Genomic DNA, 24,949 nt, shown 5'->3' on the forward strand with positions numbered 1-24,949 from the left:
GAAACTTAATGAACAGGTTAAAAATAGGAATGAAGTTATGGACTTTTATACCTACTGTCTTTCTAGAAGTACCATCTTACCTATTGCCCAACACCCTTGGATACTCACGACTTTTTTATGGACATATTTCAGAAGCTAAAGTTCTTACCTCAATGTTGCAGAGACACTCTTCTAACTTGGTAACAACTTCAGAAAATTCGGGTCTTCCCTGTAAATAAAGAAAAGACTTTTTTCCCCCAAAGAATAAAGGGGAGGCAACTCTCTTTGGATTTTAAAATTGGGTATTTGCATTTGTAAAGAATGAGATTAACAATAAAGTATATTTTTATTTAAAATACACTTGTATTGAAGTGTTAATTGAATGTTCATTTGCTGTTCAGGGAGGGATGTTGAGTCTCCTTCTGATAAGAGTTTTAAGTCAGAATTTGCAACTACATTCAGATAATGAAATAGTGGAATAGCTTTAATTAGCTTTGCATGCTTTTAAATGGCAGGTTTTCCTCTTCAAAATGAAATAATAAAAGTGAATACTAAAAACTGTTAACTATCTCAGTGCCTTATAATATACTGCACAATGTGTCTATAGGAAAAGAACGGCTAAAACAAATTTTATAATTAGCTTCATTTTTGAAAATACCACCTCAGATTCAAAGCTAAGATCAATAGAAACCTCATGACTATGCCCTATTTTAGGGTTAAGATAAGCTTTTTGTATTTAAAAAAACACTATCATTAAAGACATTGTTCGTTATGAACTTCTGTGTCAGATGAGTCTGCTTAAACAAACATTTAGTGTATTCTGATTATATTCCAAACTTTGTTCCAGTTGCTAGGGATACAAAGATGATTATGGATCTATGAAAAAAACTCTGGGAATTTCAGAAAGTATTGTTCTCTTTGGAAGAAATTATATGCCTCCTTTTGTCAGATCCTAGGGACTATATAACCTATCATTTCTCCTTTATGAAACTTTTACTGCCAGGAGGTGGATAGCCCAATTTAACATTCAGGTGCAGTAACCACCTAATTTAGATTCTTAGTAGAACAGTTTCTCCCTTAATATGTAGCCCTCCCCTGAGGACACTGCTTCCCTCAGAGCCCTCTCAAGTGGAAGCTGTTTTATCTTGCATATTTCTGGTACCTCTAGGTTGGTGGGGGTGGTGATGGGGTGAGTAGAGTTCTGGGTCTTCCTGACTGGTCCTGCAACTTCCGAATGGTTTCTCCTCTAAAAACCACCAGTTCATCAAGCTCTCCCACCACTCATTCTCCCCCATTCTTTGAAGGCTTTAGTGTTTGGCTCCCTGCCATGTGAACACTACTTAGCGCTTTTACTATCCATGCAGCTCATCATTACAATGGGTTCCTGACCTCTGGGTTCCTTTCCTTTTCTGCCTTGATCTTATTCCACCTTCCTGGTAGGTAGTCACATAGCTCCCTAGGCCCTGTTACTAACAAGGTCTGCAAGCTTTAATGTCTTAAACCTGTCAATTTCCATCAGATCACTATCTAGATTCTATCTCTTTTTGTTCTTGCTTACTTCTTCTGGAACCCTGACTCCAACAATTGGTAACCACACAAAAGCATCTTACTGCTTTAAAAAACCAACTGTTTATTGTGAACATATTAGAGAACAATTCAATAAACCTTCATGTATCTACCATTCAGCCTTGAAAACCATGTTTTTGCTAATATTGTTCTATGGACATATATATGTCCATATCTATCTACCTACCTACTTTTTATCTAATCTATCTCCCCTATTTTTGGTTCACCTTAACACTTTTTCACTGTCATTTACTCACCTTGTTTTTTCTTAGATTTCACTGGCAATCATAATCACTCTCTTCCATATAGCCTCAACTCCTTTGACTTATCATGGATGTCATACAGTATTGGGAAATATCCCAATCTTGACTGAATCCATCCTGACTGGATTTATTTCAAAAGCATGTCCTTCTAGGGGCGCCTGGGTGTCTCAGTCGGTTAAGCATCCAACGTCAGCTCAGGTCACCATCTCATGGTTCGTGAGTTCAAGCCCTACATCAAGCTCTCTGGTGTCATTGCAGAGGCTGCTTCAGATCCCCTGTCACACCCCTTCTCTCTCTGCTCCTCACCTGCACATGTGTGCATGCTCTCTCTCTCTCTCAACAATAAATATTAAAAAAAAAAATTTCCCTCTAACCTCAAGTGGACCCTCAGTACTGCCTAGGGAGCATATTACACATTTTTAGCTCACTCACTCTCACGCTCCAGAAACCTATTTTGTACCTTCTCTTCTTTCCTTAAACATCTACATTGACCACTCACCAATGTCTAAATTCACATAATTTGCCTTCAGTCCCATTTTTATGGATGGATTTTGCCTGATTCTATCTGAGGCCAATTCCTTCACTGTGTCCTAATTCTTATCCCTGCTAATCTCCTCAAGGGTATTGCTCTAACAATTCTCCCTTCTACTTTTTTTTTTTGCCTCACCAATGTTCCTTTTCTTTTATTTAGTCCCATCAACATACAGACATCCTATAAATTCTTCCATCTTAAAAACAAATAAGCAACAAAATAAAACTCTTGGCTCTACTTCTTCCTCAGGCTACTACTCTGTTTTCTCTATTCACCAAAATTGCTCTAAAGAATTGCCTACATTTGCAGTCTTGTACTTTCTTCCTTCCATGTGACCTCCGCCCAAATCAGGTTTTCTCCTGTGACACTCTGCTAACCTTGCTCTTGTTTAGGATACAAAGACCTGCTTCCACATTGCTAAATTCAAAGGTTAAGTAAGGTTAAGTTTCTTTTTTTTTTAATGTTTTATTTATTTCTGAGAGAGAGAGAGAGAGCGTGAACAGGGGAGGGTCAGAGAGAGAGGGGGATACAGAATCTGAAGCAGGCTCCAGGCTCTGAGCTAGCTGTCAGCACAGAGCCGACGTAAGGCTCGAACCCACAAACTATGAGACCATGACCTGAGCTGAAGTCGGATGCTTAACCGACTGAGCCACTCAGGCACCCCCAAATGTTAGGTTTCAAAGCTCAACTTACCTGGCACTGCATTAAATACAGATAATCATTCATTTATTCCTGAAACATTATTTAATCAGATTTGAGGCCACTAGTTCTCACTATTTTTCTCTTCTCTCACTTGCTCTTTCTCAGTCTCCTCTGTTAGTTTCACTTTTCCTCTTTATCTTTAAATTCTGGATCGCACCAGGACTCAGGCTTTGGGTCTCTTCTCATCTATCTTTAGAGTTAATTTGTTGAGGATTTAATTCTGTCTCATGGCTTTAAAAAACAACTCCCAAATATCTATATCTAGCCCAGTACACTCCCTTAAAATCTAAATTCACATATGCAATTTCTTATATTTATAGTCTTCCCTACTTCAGTAAATGGTAACTCCATCCTTTCACTTACAGAGGCCAAAAACCATAGACTAATCTCTAATTTCTCTCTTTGTCATACTCTTGCTTCTAATCCACCAGCAAATCATATTCATTCTGCTTTCAAAGGGTATCCAGAAACTGAATGGACAGAAAGCATTTATCGCAGATCAACCCTACCCCAGACAACAGTAAACTTTGGACTAAATGTAAAAGATAGCTAGCTACTTGAAGGCAGAAGAGAGAGAACAAAAGCTGGTAGATTCTGGAGGAGAGTCACTTAGAAAAAAGGAAGGGCATGTAATAAGTTTTCCACCTTTTCATTTTTTACAACACTTACCCTAAGGGCAGCCCTCATCTACATCTTAAAGAACAATGAAAATTCTTAGGAAGGCCTGCAGGCTTGCTTTCTTTAAAAAACAGAAGATAAAATTCAGGGCAATCAAAGTTTTTTAGCTATCGTTTTATAACAAGTTATCACAAATTTCATGGCTTAAAACAACACCCATTTATTATCTTACAGTTTCCATGGGTCAGGAGTTGAGTGAAAAATAACTGGGCCCTTTGCTCAGGATCTGATTAGACTAAAATCAAGATGTCAGCTAGCACTATGATTCTCATCTGAGTCTCAAGTCCTCTACTAAACTCACTGGTTATTGAAGAATTCATTTCAGGGACATCTGGGTGGCTCAGTTGGTTGAGTGTCTAACTTTGGCTCAGGTCATGATCTCAAGGTTTGTGGGTTCAAGCCCAGCATCAGGCTCTGTGCTGAGAGCTCAGAGCCTGGAGCCTGCTTTGGATTCTCTGTCTCCCTTTCTCTGTGCCCCTCCTCTACTCTTTCTCTCAAAGATAAATGTTAATTTTTTTTTTTTTTTTTTTTGTAAATTCATTTCCTTGTGGTTGTATGACTCAGGTTGATGTTTTCTTGCCAATAGTTTAGGGATGACTCTGCTTCTGGAGAATGCCCACAGTTTCTTGCCACATGGTCTCTATAAGCAGTTCACAACATGGCCATTTGTTTTCTTCCTGGCCAGCAAGGACATGTTTTTCTTCTTCCTCTGTGACAACTGGAGAAACATTCTCTGCTCTTAAAGGGCTCATCTGATTAGATCAGGCCTACCCAGGATGATTTTCCTTTTGCCATATGAAAAAAAACATAATTATAGGAGTAATATTTCATCATATTTGTAAGTTCTGCCCATATTTAATGGCAGGGGATTATCCCTGGCACATATACCAGGGGGCAGGGATCATGGTGACAATCCTAGAATTCTGCTAGAAAATGAGGGGAGATCCTGGAAGAAAAGAGTCTGAGAAAGGGAGCCCCAGAATCTGCATATAAACTGTTTAAATCTCTGGCTGATCTCTGGACCACATACGCACAAGGCCAACTAAATAGCTCGGTAAGTTTAAAGAAATGGACTGAGTTAGATCTTTCACTTGATGCAGGGCATTGTTCTTACTATTTTCTCGGACTAGGATTATCTAACTCTTATTCTCTGCCTGTAGAAATCCTCTGCCCTCTTCAAGGCCCAACTCACAAGATAGATCCTTTTTTAAGTGTCCAAGTGATTCCAAAAAATAACTTTGTGACACTATTTAGATTTATTTCATTCTTCCTTGTGTTATAACTAAGTATTTACATGTTTATGTCACTAGCAAGAAAGTGCTTTAAGAATAAACAATGGCTTATTTATTCCTGATTACCTAGCATGTCCCATTCCACAGGGTAGCTTGTTTGAGCTCAAATTTGTTACATTAAATTACATGATGATAATATAAAAATTATCCATCCTCTACCACTCTTTTTCATCTAAACCATCATCATCTCTTTCATGTATTATTATAATTGTCTTGTAACTACTTTTGCTGCTTCTGTTCTTTGCCTGTGAAAAGCATTCCCAATGTGATAGCCAATCTATAGCTAACATAATGCTCAACGGTGAAAAACTCAAATGCTTTTCCTCTAAGATCAGGGATAAGACAAGAATGCCCACTCTTGCCACTTTTATTCAACACAGTATTTACTGGAAGTCCTAGCTAGAGTAATTAGGTAAGAAAAAGAAATAAAAGGCATCCAAATTAGGAAGGAAGAAGTAAAGCTGTCACTATTGGTAGACGGCATATTACATTTAGACGGCATGATAGAAAACCTTTGAGACTCCAACAAAAAAACTGTTAGAACTAATAAACAAATGCAGTGAAGTTGCAGGATACAAAACCAAATATACAAAAATCAGTTACATTTCTATGCACTAATAATGGATGATCAGAAAGAGAAATTAAGAAAACAAAACCATTTTAATTACATCAAAAAGAATAAGACACCTAAGAATAAATTTAACTAAGGAGGTGAAAGCTCTGTACACTGAAAATTACAAGATGTTGATGAAAGACATTGAAAAATATACAAATGTAAAGATATTCTGTGCTCATGGATTGGACAAATTCATATTGTTAAAATGCCCATACTATGTAAAGCAATCTATGGATTCAGTGCAATCCTTACCAAAATTCCAAAGGCATATTTACGTGAAAATAGAACAAATGATCCTAAAATCTGTATGAAACCACAAAACACTCCAAACAGCCAACACAATCTTGAAAAAGGACATAGCTGGAGACCTCATGCTCCCTGATTTCAAACTCTATTACAAAGCTAGAGTAACCATCACAGGAGCCCAAATAGTCGTGTAAAAATGTACTAAAGGGGTGCCTGGGTGGCTCAGTCGGTTAAAGCATCTGACTTCTGCTCATGTCATAATCTCATGGTTTGTGGGTTCAAATTCTGCATTGGGGTCTGTGCTGACAGCTAGCTCAGAGCCTGGAGGCTGCTTCAGATTCTGTGTCTCGCTCTCTCTCTGACCCTCCCCTGCTCATGCTGTCTCTCTCAGAAATAAATAAAAAAAACATTAAAAAAAATAAAAATAAAAATGTACTACAGATCAAGTAATGTCACTCATAAAAGGCTCCAATTACACCTCTTACATTCATCTGTAAGGCACCATAGCCTGCCCTTGTGACTGCCTGACCTTCTCTTCCTATTGTGTACTTGGTCACATTGATCTCTGCAGGCCAAACACAGTGGGCTCTCATGGATTTTTGCTTTCAGCATTCTATCTACCTGAACTGACCAGCACCTTCACCTCCTCCAGGTCTTTGTTCAAATGCTACTTTATCAGAGTTTTGCCTTGTTCCATATTTAGAACCCCCAAGCCAGTGCTCTCTGCTCCCTTTTTTGCTTGATTTATTTCATAGCTCTTATTACCAGATGACTTAATATCTAGTTTCATATTTCTTTATTTGTTGTTTATACCCCTCATAGAATGTCTGTCCCAAGAGGGCAGAGACTTACTGTTGTCACTATAATATCTCCAGTGCTGTTAGCAGTGTCCAGACTACAAAGGCATTTGATAAACACTGTTGAACAAATGACAGAATTAATATTTTATGTTTTATTTACATTTTATTTAACTCTCAAACTATGTTATCATGTAGAGAGTTTTTATTATAAAATGTGCTTCATGTTCTCTACGCCCTAAATCAGTCACAGAATACATTATAAATAAATAGGCTTTTGGGAATATTATAACCAAATGATGTTAACATTTCATTGGAGGCTTAAAAAAGCATAAAAATAATGGTAGGATTTAAAATTTATTAAACACTTAGGGTATTCTATTTAATTTTTCAATATACCCCGTAATTTAGACATTTGTTGTTATTTCTATTTCAAACATGAAAAGGCAATAAAAAAAAAAAGAAGTAATTTACCTAAGATACTATAGTCAATAAATAGCAGAGCTGAATTCAAAGCTAGGTAGAGCTTGTGATCTTAATGCTCCTCCAGACTCCTTTTCTAAGTATGGCATCTAAATCTGTAAAGAATAATTTGCTTGTACTTATGTAAGATTAAATGCCTGAGATTAACTTCTGCATCCAAGAAGAACACTGTACAGAGAATTAAAAGATGTGAGGCTAAATACCGAAGAGCTATGTGACTTTAGATAGTTGATTAACCATTAGGAACTTTAGTCTTTCAGCCTCAAACTGAGTTGCAGAGCTAAAGGAATTAAATAAGGTAATGTATGAGCAGAAAGTATTTTACAAAGTAATTTAATTCTTAAATAATCTAATGCATGTGCCCTGGATATGAGCTCTCTAAAATTTATGGCCAAATGCTTTAAAAGTTTGGTTTAAATTATACACAAATTAAGAATTCTAGCTATTTATCTGGCATCTTGTGAGAACCCAGGGTGCTCATTAAATAGCAAAAATCACCCAAATGACTCCTGAGCTGACTGTCCTGAAAGCATGGATGATAAATGCCAACATCATGATGTGTCTGCTCTCTCCTTTCAGGTGGATGGCTCATACTCTTTGCCATAATGCTGTGGCGGGGGGCGGCCTGCCCTGCGTCCTGTGTGGTGTGCGCCAGAGATGTAACCCTCTGTCACCAGCTAACCTATATAGTAGGTAATAAAACCACTAACTCTTAAAAAAAAAGTGGTAAGTGTATCTGGCAAATCCGTTGCCATGGCTTTCATTTACACAGAGTGCTTTCTGGGCTCAGCCTGAAAGAGGTAAATTTTTAAAGAGCAAGCCTTTCACCATGACTCAAGACTGATACTATTATTTTATTTTTCCTTTTCCTGGTGGTCTCAACCAAAACTACAGTAAGAGCTGCAGAGGCAACTGAGACACTCTGCTATTACAAAAGAATACTACCATTTCATGCAGCTACACACTTTTTTCTAAGAAAAGAAAAAAAAGCAAACCACTTTAATTATATTTTTGTCCATACTCTGCAGATTTGAACCCTACCACTGACTGGAAAAAAATATCAATGAATCAGAAACCTGAACTATAATTGTTCAGCATTAGTAAGATTAAGTGATGTACCAGCAAAACAGATTATTATCAAAGTGCATCTAATTTTGAAAGTCTAGTCTTTTTTTATTGGTGGTAAATGAGCTGTAGAAATGCTAACAAGATACACTGCCTGTATTCATTACATATTGCTTGCTTAAGTCAACAATTTAATAAGATACCTTATTAACAAATTTGAGGAGAATGTGATTTACATCCTGATATCCAAGATGAGATAAACAAGCTATAAGCTCTGCCAATGGAAAATTTTCAGAAACAAGTCTGAGTTAAGATAGAGTGAAAGAAGCTGATTTTCTTTTTCATTTCTAAAACCCTATGACTCTATGAGAATTAAGAGATAGAAGTTATTGTCATCCCTGACAGGTGAGAGACAGTTTCAAGGCTAGTTGGTTGTACACTGTTTCCAATTAGTATCGAAAACACTTAAACACTGAACTCCTACCCTCTCAAATAGATTTTCTAACTTCACACCCTCCCCCCCCCCCCACCATCGGAGATAGCTGATGTCCGTAAGAAACAAATACTGCTCATCTACAATTGCCGCACCTCTCTATCTTCCTTCTCACTTCACATTCGTGGAGTTAAATTTCATAAACACAGAGCAGTAAATGGATGACTTGTGAGTGGAACGTCTGTCTCGTCCTAGACAAGAAGTAATTGACAGAATCAATAGCCTGCTCCCTCAGACTCGACAAATCCCTAGAGAACTGGAGATCCATAAAAATAAAACTCCCTCAACCCATATCAAAAACAATATTGAGAGAAACAAAATGTTAAACTGGCCAGAATTAATAGAATTCAAATAATCAGTGATAAATACCATAAAGAAAAAACAAAATAAAACACCATGACTTAAGCTTGCTGGTGCTGTAGAGGTGGGAACAATTCTTCAAAAAGAAGGCACTGTGAAAATCCTTTGTTTTTTACATGTTTTTAGCTCTTTGTTTCAGCAATGCAGTCTGAATTTCATAAGGGAATTGTGATTTGCTTCCCCCATGGTTGATTGTTCTAATATCACCTGTAGACCTCCCAGGGACAATGGTCTCTTCCATCTTTATGACACTGTCATTTGCAGTCAAAACAATTTTAGCATGATAAAGATGTGTTACAATAACTCCTGATTATAATACATCTTTATTGAGTTAAAACGTTTTGATTTCTAATGACAGAGCAGTGATGGCTCTGAGGTGATTATGGTGAAGGGATTTAACAGTTGGAAGCCCTGAGTACCACCTGCCATCACATGATATACTTCATTGGAGGGAACAGATATTAGAGAGGAGGCCAAGATGGCCCAGACTATAATGAGAACCCCACTGACAGATCCTCAGGTCGTCTGGAGAGAATACGGATCCTTACCAAGTTGCCAACTTTTTGCCTGGAGCTAAAAAGCAGAAACCAACACTCCTTCCCACTCCTCCCACCCAACCTATACCTTTAAGTTTGAAAGAAAAGGGCACTGCCTTCACAGCATCCATATACACTGATCACGGTAAACAGGTAAGGAAGCTCAGACCCAGTCTTAGCTCTTGGGGGAATCTGGGGCTGGCAGGCAGGTCACTACACGGCCTCACAGAGAAGAAGCCTATAAAGCCACCTTCAAAAAAACATCAGTGGTGATAATTCTAAACAGCGAATTAGCTTTGACATCGAAAGGAACAGATGGGTTTATGTTTCTCAAATAAACATGTCATAGAAACAAAGAATATAAAAATCCATCACTCTGATAAAGAGCCAGCTTCCCTTTAAACTGAGAAATCAGGGAATTATTTTCATTTTGTTTATTGTTCTTACCCAGGTGATAAGATTGCTCAGAGGGTATCGATTGTCTTGGCTGTCCACTGTAGTCTCCTCTCACTTGTGTGTGTCTTGTTTCTGGTCTGTGCTTTTCTTCCCCACAGCAGCCCCTGTGACCACGAGGGTCTTAATCATCACTGATGGATACCTCTCCAGTATAGAGAGCACAAATCTGTCCCTCTTGTTTAATCTTGCCTTGCTCTCCTTGAGCAGAAATGGCATCGAGGATGTTCGGGAAGATGCCTTGCATGGCCTCTCAAAGTTGCGGACATTGCTGCTGGAGCACAACCACATATCCAGCTCATCGCTTACTGATGACACCTTCAGCAGGCTTCACAGTCTGCAGGTGCTGGTGCTTAGCAATAACGCTCTCCACACTCTGCAAGGGTCCTGGTTCCGAAACACCAAGGGCCTGACTCGGCTCCAACTGGATGGGAATCAGATCACTAATCTGACAGACAGTTCTTTTGGAGGCACAAAGCTCCACAGCCTCAGGCATCTGGATTTATCTAACAATTTTATTTCCTACATTGGGAAAGATGCCTTCCAGCCCCTGCCTCAACTACAGGAAGTGGACCTTTCTCGAAATAGGTTGGCCCACATGCCAGATGTTTTCACTCCACTGAAGCAGTTGGTCCTTCTGAGTTTAGATAAGAACCAGTGGAGCTGCTCTTGTGATCTCTACCCTCTTGCCCGGTTTTTAAGAAACTACATTAAGTCTTCCACTCGCATGCTCAGGAATGCCAAGGACCTAAATTGTCAGCCGTCCGCCACAGCGGTGGCCACTGCAAAGAGTGTGCTAAAGCTCTCTGAAAACAACTGTGACTCCAAGGTTTCCAACTTGACTCTGGTTATAAAGGACAGAAGTTCCCTCCTCCCAGGGCAGGATGTGGCCCTGCTGACTGTCCTTGGCTTTGCAGGTATGCCATAGAGAAGTGTGTCCACCTCTTCATTTTCTTAAAATACACTAAATGATGCCAATCCCAGGCAACTGGGGAAATTTTCCAGGGCTTTGGAAGGGAGAAATTATCAGTAGATGTGGGAGGATAGCAACTAACCTGACACAGGTTGTTAGAATTTTCTGTTGCAGAGAAGCTGTCTAACAGAGGAAAGGGGCTCAGACCAGAATTCAAGAGCTCTAGTCTTGGTATAACTACCACTGTAATCCTGAGTCTATCACCCTGCTATTTAGACTTCAGTTTTCTTGTCTGTACTGTGGGAATAGTATCTATATTTTACCAATCATCTATCTGCCATGGACTACTGGCTCATTCATTAAACGCTAGGAAATGGGGATTAAAAAGTGATGAGATGTGGTCTCTTTCCTCGAGACACTCACATACATCTGTATACCCCCCCGTGGGGTAGTAAGAATTGGTGGACTTAACCACGTGCACGAGGACGTGCTATTATAACAATCACATGCAATCCTGCTCTATAGTGGTTGTACAGCACGATGATTCAGTGCATGAGCCCTGCAACTAGATTGCCCAGGTTTGAATCCTGGCTCCCTCCTTATTTGCTATGTGGCCTTGGGCATGTTATTTAGCCTCTCTGGGCCTCACTTTCCTCTTATTTGGGGTTTTGAATTCTTGTAAGATTTCTGTTTGTCTAACTCATTCATAAACTTGGCCCTTACCTCCCCAGATTGATTAAGGAGAAGATAATGTTCAACTCTTTTATCTTTTTATGGTAGTTTAAGCATTTCTTTAGCTATGCATCAGCTACTGTGACCTCTCACTGGATGAATGATATAAAGTAATACTTAGTGTCATTAGTCAAAGACCAAATATACATGAGATTTCTTGAGTCATCTATCTGGATGTGTGTTTTCCCCCTATGTTTGTAGTGCATGGTGAAATCCTTAGTACTTGTGGGTATCCATGGTGAGGAGAGGTGGGTGGGGTGGGGTGGGGTGGGAGGTGGTGTCTCAGAGCTAGAAGACCAGAGGCACTGCAAATGACATCCAGGATTGAAATGAATGATTTTGAATATGCGCTATATATAATCATTCTATAGTAGGTTTCCAGTGAAATCTGAACATATTTTTAACTCCTTCTGACAGTTACACTTTTAATCAGAATAGACGGAAACCAGCATCAGGTCTAAACAATGGAACTGCCATCAGCAGTAATCAAACTCAGTTGGAAGTGAATTTAAATCCTCTCAGGAAGATAAATTGTTTTAAAAGCTGTGTAACCATGTCAGTAATTATATGTGTTAAGAAATAATTTACCATAAAAGACAAAAGCAATAGGGCAGGGAGTTTTACCCTAAATATCCTAGAATACTAGAACTCAAACATTAGTCCTGGGGAATAATTAATAGGTGTTTCAATAAGAACACACACAGATGCACATATAAGCAAAATGTTGTGGAGCTCAAACAGACTTGGGTAGTGCTGGATTAAACAAAGTGAAATGGAATTCTTTGCTACAGCATTTTCCTCATTGTCTTTCATTTTCTAATGAGCATTATGAACCCCAAAGAGGAAGACACAATGTGGAGCACTTCTCAAATTCATTTAACCATTAACTCTTTTTTCACAGAGGATTTCATGATATTAGTGTTTTGTAGGGCATCATTTTGAAAATATTACAATAGAGTAATTTTCAATATACTTTAGGTATTTTTACATCTATTTTTGGAAAAGATTTTACTAACAACTTACATTAGTGTAGAGATGGGTGTACATTCTGGAAGATTCAAAAGTTTTGTCAAAATAATTGGAAGCTAATAATAGGAAGCATGGGTAAATTCTTATGACTATACACATGCTAAGTTTTAATGTGTGAAAGTATCATAATGCATCTTTCATTGAGTAATTGTTACAGATGCTGTTTTGAGAAGGTATTTGTCTTTAAGAATACCTCTTTTTTTTTTTAATCTCTGACTTTATACAATTTATTCTATTAAGATTCTACTCCTTCTGAAGTAAAAATGTAGTCAATAATCTATACGTGTAAAGATTTGTGGGGTAAAAGACTTAGAACTATAATTTGCCCTCTGAGTCCCTTTCCTTCTTTGGCTAAGGTAAATCATTACAATTCCAGGGAATATAAATAATCATATTCAGTGAGTTTAAAACTAATAAGTGGTTATTTGGCACCAAATGCTAATATCTTAACACTTCCTACTCTGTGAATTGGTGGATGAAAAGAGAAAGATTTCATGAAGCTCTAACATTTCCAATGAGAACTTATTAAATTTGCTTTTTGTTGTTGTTTTTCCAACTCAGAAAGATTGTTAGAACAACTTCTTAAAAATAGCAACAATGCCCATGGCAATGAAAATTCAACCATCTCCTTAATAGCACGTTCAGACTGCCTACAAGCTTCATTTGCTGCTTTTTGCTCCCTGCACTAATAGAAAGTGACCATACCTGAGTGGTAATGTGATACAGACATACTTCTAGCATCAACAGCAGGAGAGTGAGTGGTTCCTTGCTATTTAGACACAATTAGAAGAAATCAGATTATACCTACTCTCATTTCAATGGCTGATGCATGTGTTTAAGAAAATTTAGGTCTTTATTTCCTTTATTATTTGGTTTAGTACCTGCATCAGCCATACAAAGTATTCTCTTAATGATTTTACTTTTTGGACATTTTATCCTCCCCTCACCCCCAACCACTGAGTCTTCTAAGACCCAATAGGGCACTATCAAACCTAAATAATAGAAGCAGCAATCATAACCATAAACCACAATGACAATTTACTGAACCTTACTATAATCAAGGCACTGTATTAAATATGTCACATATATTACCTCACTTAATTTCTGAGTGGTAGTAATCATCCCACAAGAGGTGGAAAAATTAGGCTCAGATAGGTTAGAAAACTTGCCCAAGGGAGGGTGCCTGGGTGGTTCAAATGGTTTAGCATCTGACTCTTGGTTTCCGTTCAGGTCATGATCTCATGGTTCATGGGTGCAAGCCCTGCATCGAGCTTTGTGCTGACAGTGTGGAGCCTGCTTGGGGTTCTGTCTGTCTCCCTCTCTCTCTGCCACTTTTGCTCTTTCTCTCATTCTCAAAATAGGTAAATATTTTTTTAAAGAAAACTTGCCCAAGGGAAGTGTCAGAACAATCTTTGAATCCTGAATTTTCTTACCCCATGTAAGAGATACAGAGTGTTTCTAAAATTTTAGTATTTTCATATGTTTTTAATATTTTAAAGCCAACGTTGTTGTTTGGAATAACCCTAGCTCTAGGATCTGGCAATAAAAACATTCTGATCTAAATTCTGCTACTACTTTTAACAAATGTTGACTCTTCAATAGATATTAAATTATTTCAAACTGTGACAGCACTAAGAATATACTGTTGTCAACTAAATTAAAATGGGGCTTATAAGACCTCAAGATCTACTAAACTATCCAAAGTTGAAGGTTTGTATCAGGAGCTGCTATTCTCTTTGGTTAATCTTCATATTTAACAGAACAAGGAAACAACCATGCATGACACTTTCCCTTTTCTTTCAAGTTCAAAAAGTAATATCACATGTTCATTAAAGTTGTCTGTAGTGGAGGGAACCAGGCATGGTGCAGTCAATTGAAAAGTCTAAAATGCTGACATCATCTCTTGCACTGTGCTCATTTCCAGAGTCAGGAAACTGAGTTCTCTAGGGGAAATGACTTGCCTGAGGTCGCACAGAAATTTATGGTCAGAGCTGGGCTTAGAAGACATAGCTCCTAGCTCAGTTGATACTGATGTCTTCTGATCACCATTTGTAAGATTAGACCACTCAGTGCATTTCAATATTCGAATTCATAAACAGAATCCCTTCTGTTTATTTAAGAATATTCAATAAGCATTTCTGGAGTGCCTGTACTAGAGTTGATGGTATAGGAGCTACAATGGTGAACAAGACTGAAAAGGTCCATTTCCTCATAGTGCTTAATTCTAGCAGGGGAGGACAGACAGTGAACAAGCAAGCAAGTGAACCCAATAATTTTATACTGTTATAAGTGCTGAGAAAAAAGGAAATCACTATGACAGAGAGGGAGTTGGGTGTAACTCAGAGACTTTGGTTTGAACATCTAGGTGGTTGAGCATGCCATTTGTCAAGATGGGAAAGAGTGAAGTTGAAAGAGGTTAGACTCTGCACGTGAGTTTGAGAAACACTGCCCTTTACAATTTTACTCAGAGAATAAGCTATATGTACATAGAACATGAAGGAACAGTACCAGACAGTCTGAGGTTAGGTGTCAGTCATAGAAGGGAGTGATCTTTACAAGATGGAAAAGAAAAAGCAAATGTATCAATAAATTTAGAGGTATTGATTCAGTTTTTAAAAGATAAATTTCAAATAAGCAGAGATAGAAAATATTGTAGGTATCACTAAGGGTGATGCTCAGAAGTACTTTAAGACTAATGAATTGAAGAGTTTGAAATGCTGTTTAATAATGAAAAATGAAAAAGTAGGCAAGGGAGGGAGAATATGGCCAGATTGCAGGGAGTCTTGAATGCCAAGAGTTTGGCCTTTATGCTAATAGGAAGCCAATGACTTTTACGGAGGTAGGGGGTGAATCTTTAGGGAAGATGAAAATATGGCCATACGAGGAGGTTAACATTTGTAGGAATTTCTGGGTATGTACTAAATATAGTCTATTTTTATTCACTATGGGATTAAGAAATAGGAAATTTGGTGTCCTAATACACAGAAAAAGAATTTCAATGCAAGAATTATTTTATATTAATGAATCTCATTCCATGAAAAAAAACACATTTTTTTTCCTACCAAAGACATTCCAGATGACATTTTTTCTTATGATTTTTAATAGAGACAAAGATCCAAATTAACAAAGAGAGCAATGTTGAATAAATAGCCTCTGTCTGGACTGATATTTTTCTACATGCTGATAGACTGCCCACCCATTCTGATGCCCTTTAAACCATTAACCTTGATATTTGTGGATTTCACATTTGGTGATTTATGTATTTCTTCCTACGATGTTATCTTTTAATGGTCTCTCTATTTGTCACAGGAGCTGTTGGTCTCACTTGCCTAGGTTTAGTTGTATTTAACTGGAAACTCCAACAAGGCAAAGCAAATGAACACACATCAGAAAACCTTTGTTGCAGAACCTTCGATGAATCCCTGTGTGCTCATGAGGCAAGAAATTACCACACTAAGGGATACTGTAACTGCCACTTAACTCAGGAAAACGAGATAAAGGTCATGTCCATTGTGGGGTCCAGAAAGGAAATGCCGCTTTTACAGGAAAACAGCCATCAAGCAGCACTGGCCTCTGAGTCCACAGCCCTTGACGGATCATTTAGAAACCTGAAAGGGAAAGACCATGGGGCAGACAGCACTTTCTTCTGCTTTGGTGGCAGATTGCTGCAGTCAGGATGTTCACAGGCTCCTGGGAATGTGGCAGCTTTTAATGAAGCAAGCTTACTTACAAGATACTGTCCAGAGAGAGTGAAAAAGCTAAGGAATCATGAGCCTGGGGAAGTCCAAACTCAAAGTCTGCCACAGCATGTAACAAGAACAATAGGTGAGTTGTCTTGTTTTAGAAAATCCCGCTGTTTAAATTCCTCTGGAAGAGGTAATCTCCTTTAATTTTCTCAACAGCAGAATGCCGTAAAAATCATTGTGTAGCATCAGTCTATCCTTCTTCTAAAGATACTTGACCCCTGTGGGGGTGGTGTGGGTGTGGATTGGTGGATTGGGGGGGACACATAGATGAGGACCCCCCCACTCCCAGGAGGAGAGAAAAAGTACATATTGTGCCTTTTGGAAAGTGAATTTTCTGATCCCACATCTAACAGTGTTATTTTTTTTTTTTTTAAGAAAAGAAGCCTTTTAAATAGCAATATACTGTTAAGATTTATGGGAGGCTGTGTATCGGCTTCTATTCCAACATCCTTCGAGCTCTAATGCCAATTCTGCAGTAAGCAACCTTCTCTGGGCATGACATGTTAGAAGAATGAGCCTTCTAATGCTAGTGATTCATTTCAGGAATGATGTCAAGACACACACTTTGCTTGCTGAGCTGTCAGGGATGATAACTTCCCAGTCCAGGGAAAGTCAGGACTTAATTCATCGTCCCATGTTGGGAGCCAAGTGAATCTGGCCATGACATCTACCCACTGTACATGGGCAATGTCAATATTTAGGTGGAGGCAATGAATTAAATGTCTTCCTTTTCCTTCCTGAATAGTAAGGTAATGCTTTCAGGCTCGGCAGTGAAAACTTTGACAGCTTCTCTGTAAAGAGGTTCCTGTCATTTATTTGAATTGGTTTACAACGAGCAGAACTTTCTCTCAAATATGAATGGCAGAGGTACTGCACCAGGAAATTCTCACCATGAGGATATGCCCCTAAGGATGGATTTGGGGACAATTGGAAAAGAAGGAAACTGTATGTAGTCTCACATGTGGCATAAGGCAGGATGTGAATGTATTCCATTGTGTTCCCCAGATTCCAGTTCTTAACTAGTTTTGGGGGACTTATTATTCAAGAGAGGAATGGCCAAGGCAGGGAGGGAAGTAAAAAATAAACAAACAACAAAAAAACCAACAACAAAACATCTGCCATAGAAACCAGATCAGATTGGCTTTATTTTATAAAGAAGTAAGAACTTACCCTTTCAACAGAGTCACACCTTAGGCAGATGCTCAGCTTTGTCCAATGCCTTAACCTTTCTATGGGAAACTCTTATACTGAAGGCAATGTTGTCTCTTAACCATTTAAAACCCAGTCTCTTGTTTCACACAGAGAATACATTTGTTTGTCAAATCAATATATTTACTTTTAAGAAAGACTTGAAATTCTGCTACCTGCCAGGCATTGTCCTGGAGATGGAGAACACAGGTATTTGAGGAGAAAACAATCAAGGCCACAACAAAAGTCAGTAAGAGGCAGTGTCACTCTGATTATGTCTTTGAACTTGGGTACACAGAATCATGGTATTTCAGGGGTAGGGGAGACTTTAGAGTTTAAAGATGATCTAGTCCAATAGTTTCTAATATTTATCTTTGAGTCACAGAACTCTTTTAAAATCTTATAAAGGCTAAAATTCTTTCCCTGGATTAATTTTACACCCACATATAATTCTCATCTAAGTCTTGTCTCTTGATACCCATTGAGTAAATAGCTTCTTGAAAGTCATGCAGAAAGTTGAAGGAAAATCTTCAAGTTAGATGCTAGAGTTAAGCTTAGTTCACCTCTTCCTTTCTATTGATGAACAAAAATATTTTTTCATTCTCTTGGTAAAAAAATTTCAGAAAACAAGAGACAGTACACTAATAAGATGTAATTTTAAACCTATATGCATTGTGATTAAGAGGATAGGGTTTAATGTCAGACAGACCTGGATTAAGTTCTGCCCATATCATTAGTGGATATGTGACGAGGGGAACCATTTCACCTCTTTACACTTATTTCTTCATCTTAAAAGTGATAGGACAATATGACTTGTCCAGTGGATCATATCTGTGAACATTAAATGAGATAATGACAATACAGTACTCAGCACAATGCCTGACTCTTAGTGGATGCTTAATTAATGGCAAATATTACTATTACTTTTGTCATTAATATTATTTAACATGTATCATTAATATTATGTTAACATGTCCCATTTAAAACTCACAAATAGATGGGGCGCCTGGGTGGCTTAGTCGGTTAAGCATCCGACTTTCGCTTAGGTCATGATCTCGCGGTTCATGGGTTCGAGCCCCGCGTCGGGCTCTGTGCTGACTGCCAGCTCAGAGCCTGGAGCCTGTTTCAGTCTGTGACTCCCTCTCTCTCTGACCCTCCCCTGCTCACGCTGTCTCTCTCTCTCTCCTAGAAATAAATAAAACATTAAAAAAAAAATTAAAAAAAAAAAAACTCACAAATAGAGATTTCTGCAATACAGATGAGGCCATATTCCAAAATACTAATTCGTTTACAAATATTTAATTAATACTATATATTTTTTAAATTATTTTTAAGAGAGAGAAGAAGAGCACACCTGTGTACATGCATGTTGGGGAGAGGCAGAGAGAGAGGGAAAGAGAGAATTTCAACCAAGCTCCATGCTATCAGCACAGAGCCTGACTCAGGGCTTGATCTCATGAACCATGAGATCATGACCTCAGCTGAAATTAAGAGTTAAATGCTTAACAGACTGAGCCTCTAAGGAGCCCCTTAATTAATACCATATTAAATGATGGGAAATAAGGCAGATACAGTCTCTGCTTTTATGTAGTCAATAGTATCGTAAGTATTTATTTTTTGTTGTTGAGGTTATTCTATGTTCAAAACCTGAACACTACTCAATATAGTATCATGTTCTTCCTAATATTTAGTTCCAACTGGGAAATTAATGCCAAGAAAAATTATGCTGGCCATTTGAAAAGAGTTTAGCTATTTTTCAATTTTAAAGTTGACATAACCAACAACTAATGTAAAGACATACAACTATGAATGTTTTCATTTCTAGTTAAATGCAATGGTTAAGTCAGCATTGCAACTGATTAAAATGTGGCCATAAAGAGTAGCCTTGTAAACACACTAAAGTGCCTAAGTCCTTTGTGAGTTTGGTTAAAAATTAAGAAATAATCAAGAATTGCCATAATCAGAGGAATCATTTTTGCACCTTTCATATGGTTTAAGCATCTGTTTGGTTGGGGTAGTAAAACTCTGCTTAGTGCTAAATTTCTGCATTTATTGTTCAGCAGGTATCAACAGTGACACATTTAGTAGAAGATATGCAACATCCAGTTCAGCCTTGGCAAGAGAAAGTCTTGAAAAGCATTTAACAAATGAATCATGGCAGCCTCCAATAGAAAAAAAAGACAATGGCTTACAACCTCACAGGCAGAGACATTTTATTACAGGTTCATCATCCAAGCCTTGTGAGCCTGACGAACACTGTGTACAAAAGATCTTACAAAAACATAGATCAAAATATGATGATCCTTGCGGACTGTTAAAACAGAGCAGGCCTAGGTATTTTCAGCCAAACAATTCTCTTATCTGTAAATATGTACCCTGTGATCAATTTCAAGATTATGTGAAAGAAGAGAAGCCAAATAGTCAAGAACACTCAAAGGCTAAGAAAGAGCAAATCCAAATTAACAGTGCAATAGAAAAATTCCTTATGAGTGAGGACAACATGGAGTTATCAAGGTTATCAACAAAAATCAAGAAAACCTATTCCCCAAAGAGGGTTAGCTTCTGTGATCCTGATTTAGTAGAAGAAAATAGTTTGGTGATGTCATCCAAAACATCAACCCATTGGAAACAGCAGAAAAATCAAAGTAGCCATCTGACCACCTTGGATCTTAAAAAATGTGGCAATGTTCAGGAGGGAAATAAGGGAGGAAAATGGCTTACTGATCCACAGATTCTGAAAAAGAGAACCAATCAAACTGACCTCAAAGGGAAAATTAAAAAACAAAATTCAAGGATAAAATTAAATTTACACCCTTTTAGGAAAGTCAAAGTCCATCCAGAAAAATCCTTGCCAGAACGCCCAAAGAAATGCAAACACATATTGTTACCACCGAATAAATTATCTAAAGCTTCTCAGAAAGAAGCCAGCATAAACCGTGTGTCCTCTGCAGATTTTCCCCAACAGCCAGAGAGTGACAACTATGTTAGACTCATTTCAAAGAGTGTGCCTCTCAAACATGCTCCAAAGCAGACCCCACATTACCAAAATAACACTAAAAAGACTCCTCTGCTCAGTGCTAATGACTCACCTCTAGTCAACCAGAGCTCTATGGAAGGCAACTGTCACCCTACTGGCCTCATTCCTGCTAGCAGCCCATCAACATTGCCTCAGCCTACATCCATCATAGCTGAACACAGGCATTCAAGCTCTCAGTTCTCAGCTGAGCATATGGAAAGTGTGACTCCCCTTGCATTGGAAGTTCCTGGGCATTTACCAGTTACCTGGGTAAATATAGGAAGTGATGTTTTACCACCTAGCAGTACCCACAGGACTACTGACCAAGAGGCAGCAGAGCCCATCCAGCACATGGAGCAGGACAAACCAAAGGCCATTGAGCTAAATCAGTTTTCTTTGTCCTTGGGGAATCAAACACAACTTGTAGATGTCCACAGGACTGACACCTATAAGGAACAAACTTTAGATCAAAATCAAACTTTAAAACATGTAGAGCAACACTCAAGTCATAAACAACTTAGAAATGAAGAAAAAACATTAATGACAAAACTGAAAATATCACATCAAATTGTCGAAAGTTGTATTATGGATGAGGGAAATGAAATAGGAAAAAAACTTTTTCAAACAGAAACTTTTGATTCCTCTCGCATTCCTTCTGAGACACAAGGCAAGGGTGACCTAACACTGATGAAGACAAATTCTATTCCATACCAAAATAGAACAGAGATTCCCAAAGATATCAATACTTCTCTTGGTACTCAAGCCATTTGGAATCTAAGCAATAGTGGCAAAAAAGAGATCGACGGTACACATGTGTTGCCCAGAGATAATGGCACTGAAGCACTACAGATAAAAACAGAAAAAGAAGAGAATGCTCAATGAAAGTGAGGCAAATTCTAGTACATTAATTAGGACTTCACAGATGACCCTAAAAGACAGCAGAAAAGAAATGCAGCAAACTTGGGAAAATGGAAAAAGTGAAAAACATTTGTTGTATGATTCAAGCTCTGTTGAGGCTACTGTTACAGCTAAGTATTTGAGTATCACATGTTCCCCCGAAACTGAAAATAGACCTTCTTGTCGTGAAATAAGCAGTAATATGCAAGATTTGGGAGGCATTATTCAACCAGATAAAGATAACAATGCACATAAAGAAGGTACAGTAAGAACGGAGAGACATGAAGTGCTTTCCTCCTTATCAGAGTTAAAAGATGCTAATTTTGAGAACAAAAGTAAGGTGTCTCTAATTCCTAGAAGAATAAATGAAGCTGAAAACTCTCCTCCAAAACCTACACTGTATCCACCACCTGCTGATTATGCTAATATATCACCTTTAGAGGCAGAACTCAACTAATAATCATTTCCTACTTCTGTTTTCTTCAAAAGGACACGCAAACACCCTCTTAGTCTTGCATACATTTCCAATGCATTATTTTGGAGGGAAAATCCTCAGCAACTCATTGTTATCAATGAAATAAAAGTACATGACTGAATACAATGCAAAAATCAGAGACGGAGCCACAGATATGTTTGACCCAATTAACTCAGTTTGCTTCTCTAAGAATGGAAAAATGGGAAAGAAAAGTTTTGCCTAGTCTGGGAAAAGAAAGCAAACATTAAAGAAAAAAAAAAGCCTTAAGCAAATGAAAGATTAAATAAGAAAAAGTACTTTGAACAGATTCACACTTGATGTTTATTTTATGGAAATTACCATACACATCTCAATTAGTGGTATTACAATATTGCTTTCTACACAGATGATTATATATTCATATTTGTGCCTGCTCTGTTTTCCTAATTATGGTATGAAAATAAAAATTGAGATTTGTTTGTTAACTGTAGTCTAGCTGATATGCATATTGGTATATTTCAACCATTTGCAACTGTTGACAATTATCCTGGATCTTAAGTAGAGTTTTTAAAACCTGTTATTTCAATAAGAGAAAAAAAATTAAGGACTTCCAGGGGTAGTAGGCTAGTTCTGTAAAACCTGTAAAATCCTGTAAATCCACTAGGTGGGGATCTCAGCTTCAATCATTTTAAAAGAACAAATGGGACTTCAAGATCAACACAATGGATCCTGAACAAAAGGAATTTTAACAAGCTTTATTGCCAATTATTATTAACTTAAGATTTTGAAAACTAAATAACCCATTATGTAAGCTTTCAAGGTTTGATCTCTTGAGTTTAGCACGTCACTATTGTTTGGTGTGAGTACTCCTTCTGCAAAGAAATTAAATGTCCTTATAAATATTAGATTTAAAAGTAATAGTAGAATAAGCCTTTCTCATTCAAAGCCACAGTTATTGGAAAGATAGAGGTATACTCAAACCATTTTATTTTTGATATCCCAGAAAAACATTCAAAGCATACCTTCATGGTATAGAATATTATAATATTTTATATTTCCTAGTAGGGAAAATAAGGTTGTATTTTCTCTAATGCTACCTATATATCTAATATATTTTTATATTTTTATATATTTTCTAATATATCTTTATATATCAGTATCTTTGTATCTACATTTGGCAAATGGTAAAGCCTAAAGGACTACGAGAACAATGTAAATACTGCTTGGATGACCCACCTATCTTCTATTTTCTCTCCTATTCAGAATTGCCAGCAAATGATGTAACTTTCTTATTTTGAAAGTCCCTAACCTTATTCCTTCCCTTCTTTCTGTTTTCTCTCTGGGTTTAAAACTTCCTTGCTTTTAATTTCAGCTCCTCTTCCCTCCCCTCTATTTTTGTTCAGCCTCTCTGCTTGGGCTTAGCTCCTATGCCATCTGTCTGCCTTCCCTGATCCTACTTCATTTGGTTAAGCGCCTTTAAGGTGAGAAGAGTGGCTATGCCAACTTCTTGCGCAGTAACTTTATTCTAATTGACAGTTCCCTAAGTTTTGTATACCAGATTAATTTTTTTAATCTCTTGGTAGCTATTTTTTTTTCCTTTCTCTATGTTTTTTTTTTTTAAAGCATCTTCACCTTGCTGCAGAGCTCTTGGCTTTTTTTCTCCTCTCACTGTCAACAATATCCCTGATACCTAAGGGCCTAATGAACCAGTACTCTGGTCACTAGCTGATTCTCAGAAGGCAGCCATTGACAGTTCTTCAGGGCTCTTTCCTCTTCTCCATTTCCTAAATCCGGCCTTCGCCTCCTTAGGATGTTTTGTTTCCTTTGAAGTAGTTAGGTTTACCCTTGCTCCTGAATCCCCATGGTAACCATTATAGTCTTTGTGTTGTAATCAACTGGATTAATGTGCTAGCAGCCCAGCTAGAAGCTCTGACTCTGTGTCTTTTGCTCTGTTTCAGCCCTCGAATTCTCTGCCATTACTGGGTGCAGACTGCCTGAGGTGCCTGCTAAAATGCCAAGTCCCAGGTTCCATCCCAGACATTTTGATTCAGTAGATTTAGAATAGGGCCCTAGAACCTTCATTTTAACAAATATTCCCAGGTACACTGGAGCATGTAGTAGGTAGCTTACATGTTGAGAAACAATGCTCAACTATCCCAATGCACACTAGAAGATAATTCAGCACCTGTCTCACTATGGGAACTACATATAATTCCTTTAAGTTAATCTTTCATACCACATTCAGATGGATTTTCAAAAAAAAAATTGCTTTTATCATATCTCTGCACGGCTTTAGAGACAAAAACATAATTGCTTGGAATTTCATATCCAAATTCCTTATTCTGATTTCCAAAGCTTTCCAAAATCTGATCTAATAGGACTTTTTTCCCACCTCTCACTGTTTTCCAACTAGCATTTCCCATTTCCTATAGGCTGCTGTTCTCACTCTTCCCCCCTCTCCCATCTTTGTAGGTCTTGACTGAGAAGATACACATAGGAAATAATAATATGCTCCAAATTCAAGAAGTGAGGCAAAGACAAATAAGAAAAAAAGAGTGATTTTTAAACTTGATAACCTAGAAAGCAATGGCCAGGAGAGCATGGTATTAGGTCTCAGATCTAATGATCTTGGCCAAAAGGCAGAGAAGCGATGGGTGGACTTGTTTCAAATGATGGTATAGACATTTAATCCTTCAGTGGCCACATGTTTCCATAACTAATAAGTCTCTCCCTTGTATCCTTTCAGTTTGCTTGTACTGTTTTTCTCTCTCATCAACCCCCTTCATTCAGCAAACTTATTTGTCTAGTGTCACTTCTTCCAATAAGCCTTTCCTGACCTACACTCACTTGCCAATTCCTGTAGTATGCCTTCTCATCTAATCTTGTTTTCCTTGTCTGCCTTGTACTATAAAA

The 24,949-nt window shown here is 37.9% G+C and overlaps 2 protein-coding genes across 2 annotated transcripts in view; one reads left to right on the forward strand and one right to left on the reverse strand.

The window, feature by feature from the left end:
* Positions 1 to 24,949, reverse strand: part of TNNI3K (TNNI3 interacting kinase) — a gene marked incomplete at its 5' end in the record, with an annotated part of 196,424 nt that overhangs the window by 55,306 nt on the left and 116,169 nt on the right. Inside the window, one exon of the mRNA XM_039222129.1 lies at positions 149 to 208. Coding sequence (XP_039078060.1) covers positions 149 to 208 — 60 coding nt within the window. The remainder of the gene's footprint in view (positions 1 to 148; positions 209 to 24,949) is intronic.
* Positions 7,760 to 22,039, forward strand: LRRC53 (leucine rich repeat containing 53). Its single transcript, XM_039222125.1, is given in 5 exon segments — positions 7,760 to 7,847; positions 10,163 to 10,978; positions 16,045 to 16,560; positions 19,733 to 21,539; positions 21,541 to 22,039. Coding segments are annotated over 5 exon segments (3,726 nt in total).

Source organism: Hyaena hyaena, unplaced genomic scaffold (genome assembly GCF_003009895.1).
Source record: "Hyaena hyaena isolate Hyena2069 unplaced genomic scaffold, ASM300989v1 scaffold_1061, whole genome shotgun sequence".
NCBI lineage: Eukaryota > Metazoa > Chordata > Mammalia > Carnivora > Hyaenidae > Hyaena > Hyaena hyaena.